The 23,268-nt window shown below is 41.4% G+C and overlaps 4 protein-coding genes across 5 annotated transcripts; 1 reads left to right on the top strand and 3 right to left on the bottom strand.

Annotated features, from left to right (window-relative positions):
- Positions 1 to 2,917: 2,917 nt before the first annotated feature.
- Positions 2,918 to 7,734, bottom strand: LOC115737599 (E3 ubiquitin-protein ligase DA2L-like). Of its 2 annotated transcripts, none has more exons than XM_030669790.2 (9): positions 7,517 to 7,734; positions 6,817 to 7,363; positions 6,426 to 6,477; positions 6,301 to 6,346; positions 6,103 to 6,184; positions 5,874 to 6,012; positions 5,685 to 5,787; positions 4,829 to 4,895; positions 2,918 to 3,748 (listed from the first exon to the last, which is right to left on the bottom strand). In XM_030669790.2, the coding sequence occupies exons 2-9, from the start codon at positions 7,006 to 7,008 to the stop codon at positions 3,155 to 3,157; spliced, it is 1,275 nt and encodes a 424-aa protein (XP_030525650.1). In that variant the 5' UTR covers positions 7,009 to 7,363; positions 7,517 to 7,734; the 3' UTR covers positions 2,918 to 3,154. The 2 variants fall into 2 exon arrangements, with proteins under 2 accessions (XP_030525650.1, XP_030525651.1); XM_030669791.2 differs by having other exon boundaries at positions 2,918 to 3,742.
- Positions 7,735 to 11,392: 3,658 nt separating this feature from the next.
- On the bottom strand, positions 11,393 to 12,036 carry LOC115737604 (VQ motif-containing protein 10). Its single transcript, XM_030669800.2, has one exon. The coding sequence runs from the start codon at positions 11,932 to 11,934 to the stop codon at positions 11,644 to 11,646; it is 291 nt and encodes a 96-aa protein (XP_030525660.1). The 5' UTR covers positions 11,935 to 12,036; the 3' UTR covers positions 11,393 to 11,643.
- A 3,306-nt stretch (positions 12,037 to 15,342) lies between these two features.
- On the top strand, positions 15,343 to 16,032 carry LOC115737603 (agamous-like MADS-box protein AGL62). The gene has a single exon (XM_048273522.1). The coding sequence runs from the start codon at positions 15,343 to 15,345 to the stop codon at positions 16,030 to 16,032; it is 690 nt and encodes a 229-aa protein (XP_048129479.1).
- A 335-nt stretch (positions 16,033 to 16,367) lies between these two features.
- On the bottom strand, positions 16,368 to 22,354 carry LOC115737601 (polyadenylate-binding protein-interacting protein 9-like). Its single transcript, XM_030669798.2, has 10 exons — positions 21,557 to 22,354; positions 20,470 to 20,580; positions 20,317 to 20,361; positions 19,233 to 19,305; positions 19,021 to 19,133; positions 18,753 to 18,812; positions 18,524 to 18,571; positions 18,340 to 18,408; positions 16,765 to 16,826; positions 16,368 to 16,673 (listed from the first exon to the last, which is right to left on the bottom strand). The coding sequence occupies exons 1-10, from the start codon at positions 21,845 to 21,847 to the stop codon at positions 16,616 to 16,618; spliced, it is 930 nt and encodes a 309-aa protein (XP_030525658.1). The 5' UTR covers positions 21,848 to 22,354; the 3' UTR covers positions 16,368 to 16,615.
- Positions 22,355 to 23,268: the final 914 nt, after the last annotated feature.

The raw sequence follows: 23,268 nt of genomic DNA, 5'->3' as shown, positions 1-23,268 counted from the left end.
TTTACTCTTGTCCCTGTTGCTCTTTTTCAAAGTTCTTCCCCTTCTTCTTTTTTTCTTTCTGGGTCGAACTCCTTAAAGTTCAAACCTTCGCTTTCTTTCACCATAAATCATCTTACAAAAAACAACGTCTTAGAAAACTAAAAAAGAAAACTTTCTTTGTAGGAGACATCCGTGTGCCCCTATCTAATTGAAATCTCAATCCATGAGAAGAGTTCGATGACTGCGTGAAAGGGAAAGTACGATTGAACATTACATTTGAAAACAAGAAGAAGAGGACACCGTCCAGTCTCAATTGAAAATTCAAGCAGGAGACTCCCGTTGAGTATAAACAACGAAACAAGCCCAGTTCTCAAAGTACTATATATGGCCAAGTGAAAACACCGACACGAGTACCATACGTCATCATCACCCGGCAAAGAAGATGTTGAGAATTGCGACTGCTCAGCCCCCCACCAGCACAAGAAGCAAAGAGAAGATTACAAGGGGTGGCCTGAATTTATCTAATAGATAAAGTTCAGATAAGTTTCGAACCGTGGGAGGTTGATGGATGCCTGGTGATGTGAATTGGATGAAGGCAATTGGCCATGGTTACATCGGCAGAAGGCTAGAATAAAGGACAGTAGTAGCTGAACAAGATAATGGCTTTTAAGTTGAATCATGAAGATGCTTGTGCCCTTTGTTGATGACCATTAATTGGGCACTGAGCATATATTATTGAATGCAGCTAGGTTTGTCCAATAGTGCGAGTCAGCCTCAAAAGTGATCTCGTGTTTGACTCCACTGTTCAATAGTTGCCCTGAAAGTACAACAAGACACCGCAAGATTCCAAAACAAGTCACATGCTTGCAGATTATAATAATAATCAAGAAAGTCTATTATGTGGACGAAAGGTTGCGGCTCTTGGCTCTGTTTTGCTAATAAATAATAATAGCTGATAATGCACTCAAGGACATGCTTACAGCTTATTATCATGTCCCTACTATTTGCTTCCCCCCTTTATAATGATCTGGCGAACGCCGATGATGTTTGTGGACCTCCTCTGCTAAGCAGCAGTTTGTCTTTTGAAACGACCCTCTCACAAATTTACTCCCATCGCCAGACAAGTTCCTGTGTCTCTACTCTGGCTCTTAATGCACGTTCAAATTTCTTTTTGAAACAGTCTTTTTGTTTTTTTTTTTTTTTGAAATGATGGGTATTGAGTCCCATCACGCCCCTTTCATTTGATATATTATATTAGAGTTTGAATCGATAAAGATCTTTTCCAAAGTTAAGTGCAGATATAAATATAACCTCACATGCACTCGTGAAGCATCGCAAAATTAAATGCCAATATAAATTCTCCATGAGTCATGCATAAACATGCCCGACGTTAATTCGGTGCAATTACCTTCACATACGATGAACTCCAAGTGCCAATATAAATTCTCCATAAGAGTCGTGTACAAACGTGCCCAAGATTAATTCAGTGCGATTACCTTCACATACATACGATTAACTCCGCATACAGAAAATTAATCGGATCGGGAGGAAAATTACTCAGCCTAATTCATTAGCGACCAATGATTTTCATTAGTTTCTGGCAGTCGGATGGATCAAGAACATCGGAAGCTTTGATCATGCCGATGTACTTTGTTCTTTAGAAGATTATGGTCACGAGGGTTCTTCTTGCTTTATTACACAGACGTGATGCTGGTCAAGTTGATGGTGTACGGTGGTGAAAGGAAAACGGTCCCGACGGTCTCGGATCTTCTTAGATTAGGACATGCCATGAGAGACAGTGGGGTGAACATTCAAGTAGCAGGAGGCCCTTCCAACTACTACACCGCTGAGCTCATAACTATGTTTCCCTTCCCACGCCCAATAATGAGTACTTGTCCCACAATAGACGGAAGCTGTTGATTTGGGTTCACCATCCGATGGCAACCGTTCAATCCCGTGCCATTACTTTCTTCCCCCCTATGTATCTTTGATACCGTCATGTGACAAAACCTTCCCTCCCAATTTTTTGTTAACCAGCCACATGCATCGTCTTAACTTCGGTCCTCCTTGTCCCTTCTCTGAGTTGCCAGCATTGTTCTCATCCAGGTCATTCCTTCCTTTTCTGCCGGTCTCTCTCGTGTGATCATCTCTTTATTTCCGCAATCTCAACGACAGGTTTGACTAGCTAACGCAAATGACTTTCACTTATCCTTCCGAACAAAACGCGTTGATCAAGTTAGACAACGGCTAAGATCCTGCTTTGAATTAGTCTCGATCATAAGCTCGATTTCTAGTCGCTAGTCCACAAAGACCAGATCACAATGAACAAAACTGGCTTCCACCTCTTCACTTTGTCCGATGAGGATGTTCTCTGCAAATCAGAAAGCTGAACCCACTTGACCAGAAGGGCCTGAGCTCCATGCTTCTTGCCCGCCATTTTTTCCTTTTTTTTGGCGAAGTTCTTGCCCATCATATTGAATGCAAGTCTCTCCTCACCTTTTGGGCTCACCATCGAATTTGAAATCCATTCATTCCAGAATAAGAGGAATGGTGCAACACCAATCCACCATTAACAATTTGTGGCAAAATGTCGGGACTCAAAAAGAAAGCAGCCAACTCCTGCCAATCCATAGGGCAGATTTGCATTACGGTTCTCCACAGATCTTGGCATATCATAATATCATGAAGCTCCGATTCGTAACCATAGTGCTAACAAATAATAAGAAGCACTCGTCGGCTTGGATTGGAAGAAAGGGCTTTGCTTTTCAGTGACATCTTCAAATCACTGATAAAACACAAGTGATTCAACCCCGTTGGCACAGGATCACAAGGATTATCTACTGTATTCATATTGGGATATCTGATATATTTAAGAGTGCCACTGGACTGCCTTCTGTTAGAGCTACCATTAGACTTAACAATGAAGGAAACCCAATTATTACAACAAGCATAACTGGCAAGCTTTCATTTAACTAGAATAATCGGTTCTCCTTTTACATCTGTATACTGAGAATGGAAGAGATGAGAGATCAATACCTTTCGACTTCAGCAAGTAGCAAGCATCTCCTTGTGGCCTCCTCGTCAGAGAGACTCGGCTGAAAAATAGCCATGACCAGCATTGCCTGTCCAAGAAACATCAACTACCAACAACCAATCTACTCTAAAAATAAAAGAACTACTGCCATGTAACCCCAGGTCCACTGGCCACAGCCCGAGCCTCAGCCAGAGAAACTGCCATTGCAAGCATCATTTGCTCCTCGAAACTCTCTGGAACGATGGGAGCGGGAAGATTTTGAAAGCCCGCATCAACTTCATTCGATTGTGGTAAAGCAGAAATCCCACCTGCGTCTTCTGGTGAATCAGAACTTGCATAGCTGGTCCCCGCTTCAGCAACTTCAGACCCACGGTCCATGTTCCATTCACCATCATCCCTTGCCATGGGAATCCCTCCCCCATGCGCAAGTTCCGTTCCGCCCTCTGGGGCAGCATAACTGTCCGAAGCTTGTACTGCATTTGGGTAAAACTGACCACAATTTGGAAGCACATTGTATGTTGACATAGTAGTGTTGTGGTTAAATGAGGATTCTCCACTTGTCTGTTGCCGCTCAGCAAGGGCAGCTATTGCACAGGCAAGTCCACCAGATGGAGATGACGCAGACCCTGCCAATGGAGCAGTGGCTTGGGAAACATAGTGGTCTTCCGAGACATACTGTTCAGAAGGAGCAGCCTCACTTTGAGCAAGGCCTTTATGCTTGCCATTCTCCTGATTTTACAGCCAGCAGAATAATGCATCAGCTGGAACAATTCGATTACTCTAAGCACCAAGATGCAGTGAATGATAAAAGACTATGGTTTGCGGATTTCAAGTGCTTAGGAATCACAAAAAATCACCAGTCGATTCAAAAACACGCCAGATTTACAGCAATAATTTCATGCTAAAAAGCAACCGCAAGTCGCATTATTTATTCCCAGCCACTATAGCCAAATCTTATGTTAAAAATGTGTGCTCTGGACAATCAAGTCATCAAAAACCATAGAGAAACCAACATTACAAGTTGACAATACACATGGATTATTTCTACGTATGGTCTGACACTGTTATTGACGTAGTGTGCACCCTAATAACAGGGCCTATTTAATGCGAGTTCACGCACTTTCCCATGCAAATATAATCTCCACATGAATTGTGCAACATAATAGGTACTCCATACTTCAGCAGCGACAATCTAGGACTCTCAAGAGAGAAACCATCGGTTTCACATGGCATACTAGTATCTCATTTGAGAAACAAAATCAAATAAATCCAAAAAGACTAGAAACCATGAAGTGAAGCGACCCCAAGTCCATATAGGTTCCGCATTTTCGTTATGCATCCAAACACTTTTCAGATTTTATCATCTTTATCCACGCCCAACAAACGCCAGTAGTTGTGCAACAAGAATGCTCAAATTGCTCCAATGCCTTCCCATACCCCACAATGATAAATATTAGAACTACTAACTACAGCAAAATAAGATCTAGTCTTCTTCAAGGACACTGACTGGACTGTGTTAGGAGATGAAGTGATTTTCTGCATAAATACATTAAGAATATCACCACAGAGCGCAGATTATCCAGAAAGCAACCTCATTTGGGGGAAAAAAAAAAATCCCCTCATAAAGCATAACTATGAACAAGGCAAAGCATCTCGATCTTAACATCTGCTTTTAGACATATACATTTCCGAGTGGCAAGATGGTATACCATGTCCGAAAAGCCAAACCAGAGCAATTTTATTCACACTTTAGCTTAATTTCCATGGCTAACTACAGAATCACAATATCAACAAATCATTGCTATAAAAGTTCACCTGAATGGAAAGCCAGATTGCTTCCATAACCATTATGTCCTCAAGATCCAGATCAAATTCATCATCCCTGTTAACGATACAGTGAGCATACAGATTTGACTGCCAAAATGACATTGATATACAAAATGAAGAGTTTTTAAAGTAAGATCCTTAAAAATATGAACTTCCTATATACCACATTTGCTTATGACGCAAATGCATGCCAACCAGTCAGAGCCCACCACTTAAGTTTAACTTTCACAACAAGCAAACTCAAGACATACAAAAGTGTTGTAGATCCGGAATGATAGAGCATTAATTGTTCTTCAATGACGACCGACTCATATCTTCACACCCAAAAGAAAAAAGAACCAGGGTTGATGCAAGCAATACGGTTGTACTCATTTTAACTGACAACCATGAATATTTTTTTTTAGGTCATGTGCCTGAATTTTCCAAGGGGTGTAGTATAATGACCATGTCCTTGCAGGTTTTATCAAGATCAGATACAGATGGACGATAACAACCGCAGAGCCCACTTCCGGCTCCGGACATTTGTTTTTTCCACAATTCTCTTCCTTTCATTATTTCAATATACTTTCTGTACTTCTTTTACTTGGGATGGGGGAAACAGGGGCATAGATTCATGTACTTCTAAGAGAAGCCATTACAGATTGAACAAATTAACAGCAATCACCAATTCAGTATCAACTTCCAGGGAGGAAAACAATGTAGACTTCACACTAAGATCCATAGCAATTTGCCCAATAAGGTCTTCTTATTACAGAAACCCTCTGATGTCATTTTCAACACAAGATTCTTTTGTGTACCTCAAAATAACATCAGGAAATAGAATAAGGAGTGAAGAAACCCTTACCTGTTAGTCCTTAGGTGGGGAGGCTGTCTAGTCATGGAAGTAGAACAAGACTGATCAGCAGAAACAATTTCTTCTTCATCTACAGGAGATCTGCTAGACAGAACTGCAAACAAAATAGACATTTAGCAACACTCTCAGAAGCAAATACATGACATGAAAATAAGAGCTAAAGTTCCGATGAAAATGTACCTCCAATTGAGCCATGATCAACCTCTCCCATAGTTCTGCTAGAGGAACTTAAATCTTGTCTCTTCTGCATCCGCTCTTCCTCATCCTGGAGTTCCTTTTGTCGCATCCTGATCTTTGCTTCTATTACACGCTGTTCCTCCTGCACAAAGAATGCAACTAATTACTATCTTTAGATCAGTCCCATGTTTATAGTAAGAAATGCGGCCAAACCATGAGAAGCATATCTTACAATTTGCTCAATGCCCTTTTCCTCCTTTGTTTTCACACCCCGATATTCCACTGCATAATTCGAGGTTTTGCAAAATGGGCACCTTACATCATTAAGAAGAACAATCGGGAGAAAGGGAATTGAAAAGGATCGTATGGACAGATTCATAGACAATCAGCGAAATAATTAGCTGGTGAGGTAGTTGATATTGAAGGATACGGCGTGGGGCGAGTTGAATTAGGAACCTTCATTTGCAGAAAACACTCTGGCACACAAAAGAGGAATCGCATCAGTATCAGCGCTCAATAATTCAAGGCAAAATGCAACAGTTACCAGACATTTACCAGTACAAATGCCTTTTGTGCAACATCTGGATCGGTTAAGGCTAGGGTAGAACTGCACAAAACAGAACAATATGAAAGGCAGAATTAGTGTCCGCCAACAGGTCTCTGGAGCACAAACAATTATCTCCAAAAAAGCATTTGCCTCATCCCTCATAAGGATCAATAAGACATTGAGGCAAGATAAAGAAAGGCTGACATATAGAATGTCTTCTCACTTCACATCAAGCTTAGATTCTTCCCTCTATCTAGAGGACCCCCGAACTAATAAAAAAAAGCGCATGGAGGTCACTCCCAATGCCAAGTCTTCATTATTACACCAAGCAAACAGAGACGAAAAGAAACTAAATCGCCGATCAACAGCAGTGCATCAGGAGAATGGGAGAAGACTAACCAAGAAGCAAATTGGGCATTCTTCGAGATCACATGTGCTGTCTTCGTCACCCGGATAGCATGGAGCAAGCTTGGATTCAAGAATGAGTTTCCTGAGCCTCTTAATGTCCACATCTTTATGATGGTACAGCCCTTGAGGCTTTGTATATTTCTCATCCACTACCTGTCTCCTCCTTCCCAGTTTATTACCCATGCAATAATTGTATGGACAACCTCTTCACTTCTAGAAGGGAAAGGCGGGGAAATCTTCTTCCCTCTTTTACGTTTGTTGGCCAAGTTCTTAAATCCAAAATCAACCACAAGCATAAAAGACAACACCAGCGACAAGAACAACACCACAAGGAATTCTACATACCGCCTCCCTTCCTATTTATCAGTTCTTTCTAGAGGGAATATCCACACATTGAAATTGCCTAGCCACGGCAACGTTATCAAGCAAATAGGCTCGCAACAATACAAAACCCTAACTACCAATGCATTTCGCATGGCGAAGCTCTGGTTTCAGCACGACCGGGGACATCTTGCCGCAGGAAAATATTACAGCAACCCTGAAATGAAAGCACTAGCTAAATTACGACAAAAGACGGAAACAGCAACGAATACCGAAAAAAGAAAGAAAAGGAGGAAAAGACCCCAAAATCCAGACAAACGATGATAAAGAAACCCTCAAATTCTTCAAACCAAAAAAGCAGTCCGCTTACCGGGAAACCACCAAATTCCAGTACAACTGGGGGTAGACTCCGCAGCCGAAAGGACATCCCCACAACCTAAGGAAGCGAAAAGCCAGAATGAGAAATTCGACACCAGGACGAGATATCAATCTGGAATTGAGCCACGGAAACCGGGAGCGAACGGAATTGGGATCGCGAACGGAGCCGGAGAGAAGACGCTCCGGCACAAATCAACGAAAGAAACGCAATTCCGGGGAGGAACAAAGAAGCGCGCACACGCACACACCCTGCCGCGATGGTCCGGGGAAACGGCGGCGAGCGAGAGACTATCGAGAAAGAGAGCAAGGAAGAGAGATTCGAGGAGAGATGAAATGGAATGGGAGGGAGATCGAGAGAGTTTTTCTTTCTGCTTAGCGAGAGGAGGAACCCTGAAACTCCACCGCACACAATCTTGTACTTCCTCTTCCACAGAGAGAGAGAGAGAGAGAGAGAGAGAGAGAGGGTAGGGCACTGTTCGGGTTTGCGATTACGTGAAGTTTCTCATAAATTAGGTCGCTAAGAATGAACCGCAAAAAAAATTAAAAATAAAAATTAAGCACATTGTCATACATTTTAGGTGCTTTATTTCTCATTATTTCGGATTATTTGAACAAACCGATAATTTTAACAGGTAAATTTTCGACGGCACAAGTAACGAAGGTCTTTATCCACTTTTCTTCGTCCGTCTCTATCTACGAAAAGTTGTTCATGATCGATCCGAAAAAAGGGTGATTGTCAAATTTTATTCGCGAAAAATGACTTACGGAATAAAATCTAAGGAATTGTATTCGCGAAAACACAGCATTGTTAATCTTTTCTTATCATTTACAACTCATTTTGTTCGTTATTGTAAAACATTTTTTTTTTAAGTTTGTCAACATATATTTGTTCCATGATGCTCCATATTTGTTTTGGGGGTGTTGTCCTCGTTCGGACAATTATAAAATATATTGCGTGATGTTTGGTTTTGTTTGGTTTCTTCTTTCGGCTGAGTGCGATCTCTTTACCACACTTAAAAAAACAAAAGAGAAAAGGAAAAAAGAAAAGAGGAAAAAAACACGTAACGCGCGTGTTAGCCAGAACGCAAAGGCACAGAAGATGAGAGAGAGAAGCAAGCTACGAACAAACAGAAACGGGGTGCGGTAGAGTAGCAGACGAGGAAAGAATCATCATTATCCCACCACAAAAGTCTCCCCCTTCCCCCCCCCCACCACCCCAGCCACGCGCTCCTCACCCGCGTGCCTCTCGCGCGCTTTTGTCTATCGTATTCCCTAATTTGGCTTTTTCTCTTCCCCCAATTAACAAAAGTAAGGTTGTGAGAATTTTTTTGAAGTTGCATCTTAAAAAAAAAAACCCTCCTAATCAATTTTATTATGAAAATTAATAAATGAACAGGGAAGAATATTTACGGTAAAAAAAATATTTCATCCATCTCCGTTAAAAAACTTTCCAAAAAAAAAAGAAAAAAGAAAAAACAATAGCCAGTTTTTCACCGATAATAGATTAGTGTATTCTCTGTTACTATATACCATGGGATGAGTTTGTAAACGCTTCACCAGCTGAGATTCTAATAAATAAATGAATTTGGCTTAGTCGCGTTTATCCCATTCTTTATGGCTAACCAAAATAATAAATGTAATGAAACCCGTTATAAAGTTAATGAGATAGACACCTCTTACCATCAAAAACATTATCACTAATAGTACTAGCTAACAAAGACAATATTGCTTGAGTGTTTACCTTAGTTGAATGATATGATCGGATGGGATCTTTCTTTATTAGCACAAGAATTTGGAAGGGCAATCACCATATTACCCCTCCAAATATTACCTTAAGAGTCTCACACTTATCATAGAAATACTTAATTTAGGCAAATAGCTATTCAATTCAAGACTGTCAAATCAACTATCGCTAATCCTTAAACTGATTTGAGATTCTCTTGAGGACATGGTTCGAACTTTTCGGACGGGATTCGATGCTCGGTGGTCAGGTGGATCTTAATTTGCCTAAAGAAAATGGAAAGGGTACGGATTGAAATTGGCATGATGGAATCAGAGGAATGAGGTGACGCGTGCGGTTCCCGCTCGGCGAGCGAGGAGCGGGGGCAAGTCGTGATTCCACAAAGCGGGGGACCGGGGCCCACCAAATGGACTGCTTTGGCGACACAACGAAGCACAAGAAGGGACGACAATATCAGGCCGTTAAACTTGTTGACCAATATCTTTGATCACATGACTCCTCGTTCCCCCCCCATTTTAATAATGGCCATTAGTCCCGTGTCAGCCACGTAATGGTAATCGCAAAAGTGATTAAAAATTTGCCATTTCGCCCCGAGCCCCGAAGCAGGACAATCACAATCACAATCACAATCTGATCTCATCAGAACAATTAACAAATGCGTCGTCGTACAGCCAATCCGTTGACCCAAATCAGCTGTGTTGGGCCAACCGAGGAGATTGCACTGTGCTCATTTCGGCCGAAACGAGTAGTCCTGTGTTGGACTTTCGTCTAGATAAACCTCTTATAAGCAAATCAAAGGACACAGAATCAACCACAGAAAAGGGGGACAAGGATGATTTGTATATACTAAATTCAGATTTCCCTCGATTCAAATTTAAATTAGATATCAACGGGCCCTCGTCCTACGGCAATACGCTCGTGTTCGGAGATTGGTTAGAGACTCGGTGTAGCCAAATTCAAAGGTTTTTTGTTTTTCTTTTTGTCTTAAATAAATTCGAAGGTCGGCCTTACCTTATAATCGGACAGATCCATCGTACAAGACTTTACACAAAGATATCGAGAGAGGCTAGCACTAACAAGACTCTCTTGTGTAAGATTGCTGCGTAAGCTCGGTTAATCACCTCTAACGTCATATACGAACAAACTAAGTATCGGTAGCATTTCTTTTCCGAAACTTCTTTCGTCTTTTGGATTCTTCCGGGCATTCGCCGTTGGATGATCGACGTAGGAAAGGATTCGGCTACAAAATTAACTCCACACAAATCTTCTATCCAGCGGCGAATGCGCATTAGAAAATTGTTAACATAGACGGATGATCCAACGGTTGTAATTACTTCTATCTTCTGAGTTTTTCGGGAGGAGCAAGGGAAGGATATCGAAAACTTCAGCTCGGAGGATGCGCAGAAGTGGAACAAACCGATTTTCAAAGAGAGAGGCTGTTCGGTCAACCCGACCAGACTGAAAAGAGGGATTGGGCCCACACCCTTAATTTTTTGCAATGGCCTGAGACCAGCATTTGCTGCTAAGAGCAAATCGCACCAAGTTTCGGGTTTTCTCCCACTCCAATCCAACGGTGCACGTGCGTCGGGCGCGAGATCTTACGGTGATGCGAATCAGAACGCACCGTGCCGGTCGTCTTTTCTTGCTCTCGATGATTCGCCCCTTATCGATTGACCTAAAACTCAAGCTAATAAAAGATCGGGACTTGTTGTGGATAACATACACAAAATCACAGACATGGTGCTCTGATATGTGGATAGATAGATGATGCAGTAGTTAGAACGCGATCCGTCGCAATCTGTTTTCTTTAAAGATCCCTCAATATACGAATCTCATGAAATGTTACCAATCCATTTTTTTTTTGGGGGGGGGGTGGGGGGACGAAACCAATTCAGTTTCATTGAGCAAGTTCAGGCGATTAAGTCTCCCCCACGCCCACGACGAGCGCACAGACGCAATACTAAAAGAATGTGAATGTCGAGTACAAATGATGTGCAAACACGGCGAATTCACACGGTTCTCGCGTTCGCTTGATTAATGGTTCGAGAAGCATGAACATAAATATTACAAATGAGACGTATGTATCTGCATAAATACCTCAATAAGAATACCCTTTAAAAGAATATGTATGTACATATATACGCGCGAGCGCAAATAGTAAATAGTCTGAGATATAAAACACTAGCTCATAAAATAGATTTACAGAATGATGCAACAAAACCAGAGTAGGATTAGGAGCTGAAGCACCCACTTAAGGTTTGCTGCATCTTTATACGAATCAATTTCATAAACTGATAGTTATATGACTCGAACACTGCTCCAATGAACAAAACAATATCTCAAGAAACAAAAAAACCGCGGTAACACGAAAAATCGAATCAGTTACTCCACAGATCGTTGAACTCCCTCACAGGCGGCATCTCCTTAAGCATCCTGTCCAGGTCGTACTTGAAGGGTAAGTTTCTCGACATGCCGCCGATATCCCCCACGCCTGATCGAGCTCCTCCTGTCCCCGCCGTGCAGCTCTTGGCGTCCGGCGAACCGGGCACTTTCGAATCCTTCCCGGTCAACTTCTGCACGACCGACTTGAAGCTCTTGGGGTCGGTCTGGACGTACTGAGTGTTGATGATCACAACCTTTATTCCCTCCTGACCTTTCTGATCTGTCATGGGATTTTCGCTTCCGGAGCTAAAGGCCGTTGCTTGCGAGTCGCTGTCGGCTAAATCACGAGCTTCTGTAAGCAATCCAATGGTGGTGAGCTCGTATATATAGTGGAAGATAGAGAGAGAGAGGGACAGAAGATTAGGTCATATCATATGCATGGAAGTTCGTACTGCGAGAAGGGGATTGACAGTTGATTGGAGATTGCTTGTGATTGACCGTAATCGACGGTGTTCGAGCAACAGATTCAAGCAGTTCTAGAACGACCAGATTGATTTTGTATTTGTTTACTATTCTACGTGTGTTTGGTTCGGTCAAAGTCAAAGGAGGCAGCTTCGGGGGTTTTGATTTCTCTTCCCTCCGGCACTAAGCAGGAAGCTTCTGGACAACCTACGACATGTCTTCCGTTCCTCTTGGCTCTTGGGTTCGTTTTTGTCGTTACAAAAGCAGTTTCTTGGATTTTCAAATTGGAGCCATCACAAGCCTTGCGACACAAGCAGCAGTGTTGTCTCTGTTGATGTGTGGATTGACGAGTTACTTCGCGATTTGGGAAAGTCAAACACCCATCGGGGTAGTTATATATTTTTTTTCAAAGGGTCGTCAATTTCCCACGTTTTACTAAATGTTTTACTTGATGATTGGTCTTGTACGGCGGTACAAACGTAGAAAAGGTGAAAAACCTTAATCTCTCAGACACATTAAGTTGAGATGGAGGGAAGATACTGAGAAGGTGAGCTGCTCTAGCCCGATATGGAAAGCTTTTAGCAACAATTGCACGTGCTTCAGATTTTGAAGCAATTAGGACAATTGGTTTCGAATGCCGTTTCCATAGAGTTTTAGGGAAAAATATCGTTTTTTTTTTAATTCTTGATACACCGATAAGACACATAATTAAAATATTTGTATTAACCTTGTAGTCATTTAGGAAAATTCTAAATAAAGGCTTGAAATTTAAATAATTCAAAATGTACTTTATTTCAAATAAAGCTCTCAAGTGGCCATGGTAGTCACAAATAAGAGTCTAATATCGTCGGCCGATCAAGTGCATTTTCGTCCAAAGATGTATATCTTTGTCTTTTTATCTTATTCTTTGTTCGGCATATTGAACAGGGTGAACAAGAAAGAGCCATGTATTCTTCTTGTTCATATTCTTCTTCGATGCGAAGGCCATGCGACAGAGTGAGTCTCAACGAGAGTGCTTTCCGAGAAGGCCACGCAGAGGTATCCAACCATACGATGAAGTAGGATCCTCGACGCCGCGTGACATACAGATGATGAGCTCCATGATTTCGAAGGCGTAGCGTTGTTTGATCTAAGCATAGCGACTGCAAAATCCGAGCAAAAGACGAGATCGCACGTTTCGTTGCTCGGGGTAAATGATGGCCAGATCTTCTCCATAGCTTCAAATCGCAATATGACCCTCCCGCCGCCTGGAAGGGACTCAGTCTCAGCTCGATGGCCCATGCTCAGCTCCCGACAGCCAACGTAGTCTACCCAGATCGCAGTTATTTAAGGCAAATTTGGCGATCCCGCCGAGTGCCGCCTTCCCCAAGGATGGTGAAGCGGGTCGATGACGGAAGACACGAAAACGAAGACAATGAATGGGCATGGAGGTGGTCCCTCTCCTCCCTCCATGACCAGGTCTTCGCCGCCAGCAGCATCCTTGAGCTAGTTGTTCTAGCATGCGACTTTGGTCACTAAGGCCGCCACTCTTCCCTGTTCATCTTGTCGGAGGAAGAAGAAGACGAACGGGGGGAAGACGAGAGAGACAAATTAACAAAAAAACAAAACAAAGTCGTCCGGCAGACTTTTTCAAACGGTTCCCCGGAGATAGCGGACTAATCCGGTTCAACTTACTTGATGGATCTTGTTTGACACATCTTTAAAATAGCACAGTGAAGTCTAATGCTTTCGTAACAGGGGCATACGAGAATTTAGAGGTTGAGCCCATTAGCATGTTTTATTGAACTTAGCTTCACTTAAAAGTTTAGATCGCGAATTTATATTTGTTGAGGAAAAATTGATCCAGAGCCAATCGATTAATTAAAACTCATGTTTCTATAATCAATTTCAATTTAAATTTCAATATTGCTCCCATTAGACTTCTTATGTCAGGATCGCATCGATCGCTCAAGATCTTTGATCTTTAGCTGGACCGATAAAGAAAAATAGGCTAACTTAATATTGTTGTCCGTTATTTACTTTAGCTCTAAATATTCAATGCGACGTGTATAAATTTATTTTTTTTCCCCCTCAAATCACTGGCGCGTGCACTCAATAGTAAAATCGTGTGTACGGATAACAAATAGTACGGCGCCCAAAAAGCCGAACATATAAAAGGGATTTCTCACTACGTACTTACAATCAGCACATTCACGTGGATTCTTTTGGGAGGGAATTTCGAAATTTCTAGGAAGTGGTTGCGTACGATATTCGTGTTTTACTAGGATATCTTCTAAATTAAGAAAGTCAACGTCCGAGGTTAGCAAAGTCAAAATTGGAAATTTGCGAAAGGAAATCTCTAATGAAAACGATTACCATCTCGGCCCCTTTCCCAGGAGAAAAAAAAGTGGGAACACGACAATGTACAGTGCCTTGCGCATAGAAGACGAAGACTGCTTATGCATTCTCGTGAGGATTTCGTTAAAGAGTGTGCGCACTTATTAAGCAATCAATTAAGGAAACGGTTCGCTTTTCGTGTCATGCACCGTCTCATTTATTTCAAATAAAATACGCTTGCTCAACAAGTGCTTCCGAGATACTCAGCAGTAGATCTCTATCTCTCCATATATTCTTCTTCTCTCGTGCTGTGGGAAGAGCAGATCTGTCCCATCCTCGAAGCGACAATCGAGAGAGACGTGGGACGAGGTGGTTGTCGTGAAATCGCAATCCCCGTGGGGTGGTTGCAACCATGGCGGAGGTGGCTTTTTATAGGCTTGACCAAAATTATTTATATGTCATTGAAGTCTAATTACGAGTAGACATCAGTTATTATTGGAAGCTTAGGTGATTACTGATTACGGGACAAATGCAAGCAGAAGAATGGGTAGTTTCCTGAACACCAGACAAATTCCTCTTCAGACAATAACACATAATCACTACTTGGCCAAACCAGAATATGCAAAAAAGATTATCAAGCATGCAATATTCGTATTCGATTTCGATTAGATTTCCATGTGAGGCACGATCCTAAGATGTGGGTATGACCCGAAATTGGCAACAATATTTATCTTTGAGAGCAGCTGATGATTCCACATCTTTGGCCGAGGACTCCTATTGGCCATTCGACCGACCAAAGTCAACGCCATGTACCCAGATAATCAAGATCACACGCCCCCCTAAACCTAGCATTGTGCACTTCTCTCTTCTTGTTTTGCTTAATCACATTGATTTTTGGTTAGCACTTCAGGTTAACGATGGCTTCGGGAAGCAACTCCAAGAAGGCGACCAAGGGCCGGCAGAAGATCGAGATCAAGAAGAGGGAGAACGTCGACGAGCGCCGCGTCACCTTCACCAAACGCCGCACGGGTTTGTTCGACAAGGCCGCCGAGCTCTGCATACTGTGCGGGGCGGAAGTCGTCATAATAACGTTTTCCGAGGGCAAGAAGGCCTTCTGCTTCGGGCATCCGGGACCCGACAGGATCCTCCAAGGCTACCTTGATGGAGCTGCCGGCGTGGATCCCGCAGGCAGCGGCAACAATGGCCGTAGAGGAAGAGAAGGGGAAGGCAGTAGCGGTAGCGGCGGCGGCGACGATGCCTACTTGCAGAATACACGCGAGTCGAAACAGCGTTATTTGGAAGCGATAGAGCGGTTAGAGAAAGAGAAGGCGGATCTAAAGCTGATGCAAGGAAGGGGAAGAGCTGACAATGAAGGGTTCTGGTGGGAGGAGCCAATTGAACGTATGGGGTTAGAAGAGCTCGAGTTTTTCCACGAGTCCTTGGAGAAGCTTGCCAGGAGCGTACTGGTGAAGCTCGACCCGGGACGAAGCCAAGACTCTGCGCTCATGTTGCAACATGATGAGGCGACGGACGTCGGATGGTTGGCACAAGATCCATCGTGTTCTTGGCCCTTGCCCTTAGGGAACGATTCTAGGGGACAATTCTAGTGTAAAACTATGACAGCATCATGTTTGCTCCTCATAGCGCAGGCGTATTCTTTAACACCCCCAATCCCAGATATCAAATCTTAAGCTATACAATAGACAGCCCACCATCTACCTATGATTTTCTATTACTAGATCGAATTTCGACATCGGTGATTTGGCTTTGTATCTACTGTGTCCAGACTTATGCATGAAAAAAAAGAAATCAGCAGCAAATTCTCTCGTATCGATTATATGGTTACTTCAAGTCTCCTGCGCAAGGACGAGCCTTGCTAAAAGCATGGGCAAGGATTTGCTTCATGTCACCACTGATGCAGTTGAACGTAGATCATCATATATGATAGTGATGAATGATTAAATAGGATAATGAACCTCAAAGATTGAGATCGGTCCTCTGAGAAGCGAAACTGACAGGAGGTCATGTCATGTCCGGTCACAGAAAATGTTGCAGCTGCGACAGATCGAGATGAGAATAATAGAAAAAGAGGAAAATTCATAGTTTAACAAGCTCTTTGTCTCAACAAAGTTCCTCTCAACTGTTCAGTTACCGAATTTGACGCGCGACTCCTCAAAGCTCCACTCAATATCAATTCATCGGTGGGCGAGTAACCCGCGGCCTCACCGGTGTCTTTGAAGGGCTTACCCTACAACCGAAGATTTTATGTGACCAAAAAAGCTCAGTCGGGGACTTAAAATGGTAAAAAAATTTGCACATGCTCATGGTTAAAGATCCACCTGATGGGCTGAGTTCCCAAGACCATTCCGCTGCAATTTAAAGCAACAATGGCACTTTCAGCCTGCCCACAGAAACAACTTCGAATCACTTTCTATTTTATCTTTCGGAGGAAATCATCGAATTAGTTCAAAGCAAGAGCATGCCCTCTCATCTGCATCGATAGATGCACCAAGTTCATACAAGAAAGAACTAAGCACGAAAGACTCCAGAGCACATGATCAACTAGTGTACATACATGACCTGATCCAAAGAAAATAACTATGCAATTCACATTTATGACTAGGATGAATTCTTTAAGAAAGAAAACTCAGTAAGGTATCCTTGTGTTGTGTTATGGAGCCAGTGCCAAAGGGAAATTCCAGGCACATACAAAAGCACGCCACTATGCAAAGTGTGTCAATCCTTTTAAAGCTAAACAAGCAAAAGAGAAAATTTGATTTTATCTGCAGGGATAATTACATGTAGGCATATATATAGCAACAATAGATAATCACAAGCTCTTCTCCTCGTACCATTCCTCTGTGATTTATCTAATCCTCTATACTCCATCTCTCTTTTTCCTCAAACGCAAATGCGAAAGTCAGTTCAGTTGGCAAGCAAAAAGTTAGAATGACAATTCAGTAACCGCATAATACTCCCAGGGGAACCGTCTTTGGTCGGCTAGGCTAAAACACATCAGTAGTAAACGGATACTTCATGTCAGTCCTCCAAAAAATTTATTACTTTCGTTCCGCTATTAAAAAGAAATTATCAATAAATGGTTTCTAACGTAAATAGCTTATACGTAATGTAAAACTCATCACGGCTTTGTCATGTCATCAAATAGCATAAGCAAAAAAGTGTTGGGATAGGAAGTTTAGTAGTTCATTCAGCATTTATGCCTCAAACTAAAGGAATTATTGCTATTTACATTCGACCTGGCCCTCAGGATTTACTGAAACTCTGAAACATGCGTACTTCATGAACTTCCAGTTTGTTCTTTTTTCCTTTACTTCTACCGGTCCTTTATCTAAGGAAAGGACCTTATGTATGAAAAAGGTCTCTATCTTCTCTAGTTTGGAGATGCAGAAAGCTTCCAGGTTATAGGCTGCTCCCAACAAATGAGGCAGAAAATGAAGAGAGGAAATTACATCCTGACGTGAGCTCCATGCATTTATTTTATTTGATTTGTTCCTCTTCACAGGGCACTTAACAAAACAAAGAGATAATACTAATGCTTCAAATTAATTTTGACCATTCATAATCAAGGCCAGGTTGAACATGTCTATTTGGCATGCTCAAATTTTTCACTCTAGCAAGAAAAATGTGAGGACGACATAGATGAAATACACTCAGAAAACACTAAAAACAAAATTTATGGACATGTCGAGATACATTTAAGTGTGTTTGAAAGGACATCCCTTCTTTGGGAATAAATTACCACCACTGTACTTCTGGCTTCAAGGGACCATCGGATTCAGATTATGTCTCTAGATTTTGCAAGGCAAGAAACTAGGGAATATCATCGGCTACAATTACATTAATAAAATGATGATTTCCCACTCTGCAATCTCAGGAAGCAAAAATGGACTTACCCTAGCAAATTCAACAAAAGCGATGCGAGTTGAGTGCACATGGTCCCCTAGAAGCCTCAAGCGAGTGACCTACAGAGAAAATAGCTAGTTAGTTTCTGAATAGCCTATGGAAAATGATAGTCCAACATAGATTGTGTGGGCATGAGAGAGAGAGAGAGAGAGAGAGAGAGGTGCCTGGCCTGACCTCACCACAGGCTGTTTCAAAGAAATTTTTGACTTCAGCTTGAGAAACCTGCAGTAGAAAAATGGAACATAAACCAAACATATCAAGATGGCGCAAGCATAGAAGACCGCAACATGGTCAGGTAGAGCAAGTTAGCCATCAGATGAGGACAGGTAGCATATGGCAAGGACCTTGGAAAGAAACAGCAAACTTGGAATTTTTAACAGAAAGGACGAAATTTACTGTTTACCTTTTTATCAATATTTGTGCAATAAACTGTCCTTGTACACATTTCTCGTTCATCCTCTGACTGCGGTAAAACAAACGTTGGAATGAAAAGGCCTAATAGGCAAGTACTTCGAATGTTCTTTAAGCATCTATAGTACATGTGGATATTAAGCACAAACATGCATGATCAAGAGTGGTCATGTACTAGAACAGTGTAAAAGGAGGCAAAAAGGTAGTGAAACATTGTGCCATGACCATGCTGTTAAAAGGGCAGCATTCACTTTTCATACCCTTGGGAGATAATTTGGATTTACAGGAAGTATAGCTGTCTTTGATGGTAAAACCCTCACTGGATAGTATCCTAACATTGTCCCACCGAGGTTCAAAGCTGCTCTTGCACCATCTGTCAACACATTCCAAGGAAAAATGATACATGAGCATCCCTATACTTACATGCCCCGTAAATATGAGGTTAATTAGCCAGCCAAAATGGAAATCTTACATTCATCTGCAAATTCAACAAAGGCAAATCGAAGAACTGAATGTGGATCGCCACAAATTCGGCAATCAAGAACCTTCAAGGAAAAATTAGAGAAATCCAGTTAAAATGCTGCAATGACATTTCTATGCTGTGTTTGGAAACGGTCGAAAGGATGGGAAGATAATGAGGGATATTAATTTTCCTCTGTTTTGAAGCCCAGTCGAGAGTAGGGTTTCTGATTTTAGAGTGAAAGCTCTTCCTAGTGGGCTCCTGTATTTTAGTCATCCCGATTTCAGGATGAAAGAGAAATGCACACTGAACAGAGTACTAAAATCCCACACATGATGCATAAATTACAACACTTTTGGCTACGAATCGTCAGCCCCAGGCTCAATAATGATATCTGACGATGGGAATTGCCAAGAAAAAGTGAAAATCTGGAACCTGAAGATGATTCTTTCTACTACTGTTAGTTGGACCATGTTTTTTTTTTTTTTTTTGGGCAAGAATTAACATGCATCTGTTACATAAATTTTACAAAGAAAAGAAGTTTCATTTATGATTCTCTCATTTATTCTTTTCCGAACAAACAAAGTCGAATTCATCACAATTTCTTCACCTCCACTGTATATCCTTCCAAAAAACCAGAAGGAAAATCACTTTCTCCATCTCCTCTTTCTTCACCTCCTACAAATTCTTTCAAATGCAGGTTATTATCTCGTCTCAGGTAGTACTAGACCAAGACAATCCGACCGAGAATTGGTTCACAGAAGGATGACAGAGAACAGAACACTGCAACAAGTGCAGTTTGAGAAGGAATGACAGAAAAGGTGCACTCGATCATAGAACCAAATGTAAAGCGCTAAGCAGCATAAAACTACTAGTGACTTTTAGCACGTAAGAAGCTTCAGTTCAACCATGCCTCAGGGTGATGCAAACCAATAATTGACATCAAGAACAGGTAGAGTAAGAGACAATAACGCCTTCCAACATGAAACCAATCCATTTTGAAGGAACAGCAACTTGTTTAAAACTGATAAAGCATCATATCAAGTAAATATATCAGAATGTCAATATAATGCATAACGCTACTCAGTGAACTTACTTGTCCGCAAGTACTAAATAGGGTAGCCAGCTGCTCTTCGGTGACCTAATTCGAAGTGAATTTTTCATATTAAGAATCAAGTTAAGTTAGATTAAAACTTTAAACACAACATGAGGGACGCATTTGCATCAAGGGTACAGTGGTGTCTCTCACATGCTGATCAATGTCAGAAACATATACTGTCCGTCTGACACTATCTTCCCTTTGAGCTCTAAAAGACCGTCCATTGAACCTTCTTCTGCCTTGGTTGAAGCTATTTCTTCTCTGAAATTAACAACGAGGGGGCACAGCTCAGAGTGAAGTCTCTACGAATTGAACACAAAGAACATGTGACGTGCATAAATAGTCTAAATCTGCAAAATATCAGAGAATATGCTCCGTTACATCGTCATCCTCCACGGGATACGTGAAACAAAGAGTGCATCATTAATAACTTCAGAGACCAAATATACAAAATTCAGAACCCAATGAATGTTGCAGGTGCTCGAAGAAGGAAAAAACATATATGACTGACAATTAAACAATAACTATGAATGTAGAGATTTACAATAATGAAGAATTCAATTTGTAAACCACGACCAGGAGTTTCTGGACAACTGTGTCCTCAATTGACCAGTAACAGCAGAAATGACTGCTACATTCTCATGCTCAACTTATCACAAAGGCTGAAATAATCACTAGGAAGAATAACCTCCAAATTTGTCAGCACAAATAACAGGGACCAAAATGCGACCTTACAGTAAGCAAGAATTTCTGGACGAAAGAATGGTTATCAGACCACACAGAGAAGCTATTATTATACAGTCCAGATCACAAACACGTGGCAGTCGGGGTTGATCAATGGCAATGAAAATGTAATTAAAACAAACAATCCAGTATCATATGGGAAATCCGCGATGTTGGCGTTGACCTTCTCACCAGGCATTTACGTTTAGAGAAAACATCCTAATTTCCAGTGGGATTGTCTCCCAAATCACTGTAAATCTTTCAACACGAATTCATTGAATAAGCAATCGCTATATATAGTATAATTCAAACCAAATTCCCAAAATCCAGCTGGACCCATCAAGCTGACAACATTGACGCCAAAGACCAAAATGAAACACTGGGAGACTCATTTGCCAGCTGCTCAAACCCAGTCCAAATAATGTACATCCAACATGAACCGAAACTCCTAGCAAACCAAAAAAATCCAATACCGACAGAGAATTTGCGAGATCAGACCGAAAAAGATCAGTACCCTCCTATAATTGGCGAAGTTGTTCTCGGAGAAATTCTTTTCAGCAGCCGGGAAATCGCTGATCAGGAAACTGCCATTCTGCTGGAAATGAAGGTGCTGCTGATGATGATGATGATCAAGGGCTTGGGAGTAATAGGAAGGGATGAACTCCTTAGCCAAAGGGTTCAACTTTGTGAACATATCGACCAAATTCTGCATGGTGAATTCTGATTCCGGCTTCGAATTCGGTTTCGAATCCAAGTTCTTGTTAGCAACCGCTGCTTCATGGGAAATCTCAGCAACCGCAGCCATAGAATCAGAGCGGAAAGAAAAAACCCACAAGCGCTACCTCAATCTTTTCCCTTCTACCCCTCCTTTTTTAAAGAACCGAAAAGGGAAAAACTTAGACAATGTCAGAGGAGATTACAAATATAAACAGCTCTCGTTTTTTTCCTTATTTTCTCACAAAAGCTCAGAATTTGAGCGATCAGTAATGCTACTGGGTGGGAATTATATCCAGAAAAGGAATGCCGATTAGGTGCCCATTTAAGAAATGAAGCCGAGAAGATGTCAGACCCAGAAATGCAGTGCAAGAGGAAAAAAAAAAAAAACTTGAGCTAGAGAGCAGTGTATGTGTGTTTGTGGGTCGGTGACTCTGCGCGCAGTGTGCGAGAAATAGGGTTTTTGATGGATGATCCAGCAAGAGAGTAGAGAGAGAGAGAGAAGCGTTGAAGAAGAACAGGTGGGCTTGGGTTTGGCTTTTTCTCTACCCTTCTTTTCTGGTTTTCGTTGCGGAGAGAGAGAGAGAGAGAGAGAGAGAGAGAAGATTAAAGTGAGGGACGTTAAAAATGGCAAAGCAGTCTAACGTAAGGTGACTTAAGCAGCGGCTTTTGTTACTTTCTGCGAAATTTGATAATGTCGCTCGTCGTAACTGCAATTCCCGGGGGAGTTTGTTGGGATTTTCTCTTCTTCATTTCATTTTTATTTTATTTTCCCTATTTTGTCCTCACCTCATATTTCTTCTTTTTCTTCTTTTTTCCTTTTTTGGGTTTCCGCAAATAATCCCTAATCTTTGATCCAACGTGCAATGTGATTCCTAGACTTTTAATTTAACTAACATGATCCCTAAACTTTAACCTAATGTGCAATGTAGTCTCTGAAATTTCAATTTGTTCAATGTGGTCCTCTAACGTTTTTGAACATGTTCAACTTAGTCTCCGAATTATAAAATAAAAAAAAATGTACAATGTCACCCCTAAACTTCAATCGATGAAAAAACTGCATTGAACATTTTTCTATAGTTCAAGAACTAAATTGAACATGTTCCAAAAATTCATGGATCATATTAGTCAAATTAAAAATTCGGGAATCACATTGCACGTTAGATCAAACCTCGGGAATCATTTATGTCATTATCAATTTTTTCCCCTTCTATGAATTGCAGTTAGTTTCCTGGGGTTAGGTTGTAGTTCAGGCAATCAATAGAGTTCGTGCTCGATGCACTTCCCACCGGGTTACATTTGATGTTGTTGGGGTTTTTCTTGTGTAAAGACGGCTTTTGTTTCTGAAAATGTGTTAAAATATCCGTATGTTAGATTATGAAAATGTGAAAAAAAAAAAAATATCGTTGTATATAAATAAAACTTTTTGGTTGAAAAATAACAGAGTAAAAAGGACTTGAAATTAGATGGGGTTTTTTTCCAAAATAATTTTAAAAAAAATATTTACAAAAA

Source organism: Rhodamnia argentea, chromosome 2 (assembly GCF_020921035.1).
Source record: "Rhodamnia argentea isolate NSW1041297 chromosome 2, ASM2092103v1, whole genome shotgun sequence".
Lineage (NCBI taxonomy): Eukaryota > Viridiplantae > Streptophyta > Magnoliopsida > Myrtales > Myrtaceae > Rhodamnia > Rhodamnia argentea.
This window is presented reverse-complemented; position numbering and strand designations above follow the sequence as displayed.

Excerpts from the sequence above, each read along its gene's own strand:
- LOC115737599 (XM_030669790.2), bottom strand. The coding sequence starts at position 7,008 with ATGGGTAATAAACTGGGAAGGAGGAGACAGGTAGTGGATGAGAAATAT. Across the intron at positions 6,478-6,816 it reads AATGCCCAATTTGCTTCTTG|TTCTACCCTAGCCTTAACCG; the intron begins GTTAGTCTTCTC and ends TGTTTTGTGCAG. Across the intron at positions 3,749-4,828 it reads CAATCTGGCTTTCCATTCAG|AATCAGGAGAATGGCAAGCA; the intron begins GTGAACTTTTAT and ends TGCTGGCTGTAA.
- LOC115737601 (XM_030669798.2), bottom strand. The coding sequence starts at position 21,847 with ATGGCTGCGGTTGCTGAGATTTCCCATGAAGCAGCGGTTGCTAACAAG. Across the intron at positions 20,362-20,469 it reads TTTCTGACATTGATCAGCAT|GTCACCGAAGAGCAGCTGGC; the intron begins GTGAGAGACACC and ends ACTTCGAATTAG. Across the intron at positions 18,409-18,523 it reads TTGAAACAGCCTGTGGTGAG|GTCACTCGCTTGAGGCTTCT; the intron begins GTCAGGCCAGGC and ends TTTTCTCTGTAG.
- LOC115737603 (XM_048273522.1), top strand. The coding sequence starts at position 15,343 with ATGGCTTCGGGAAGCAACTCCAAGAAGGCGACCAAGGGCCGGCAGAAG.
- LOC115737604 (XM_030669800.2), bottom strand. The coding sequence starts at position 11,934 with ATGACAGATCAGAAAGGTCAGGAGGGAATAAAGGTTGTGATCATCAAC.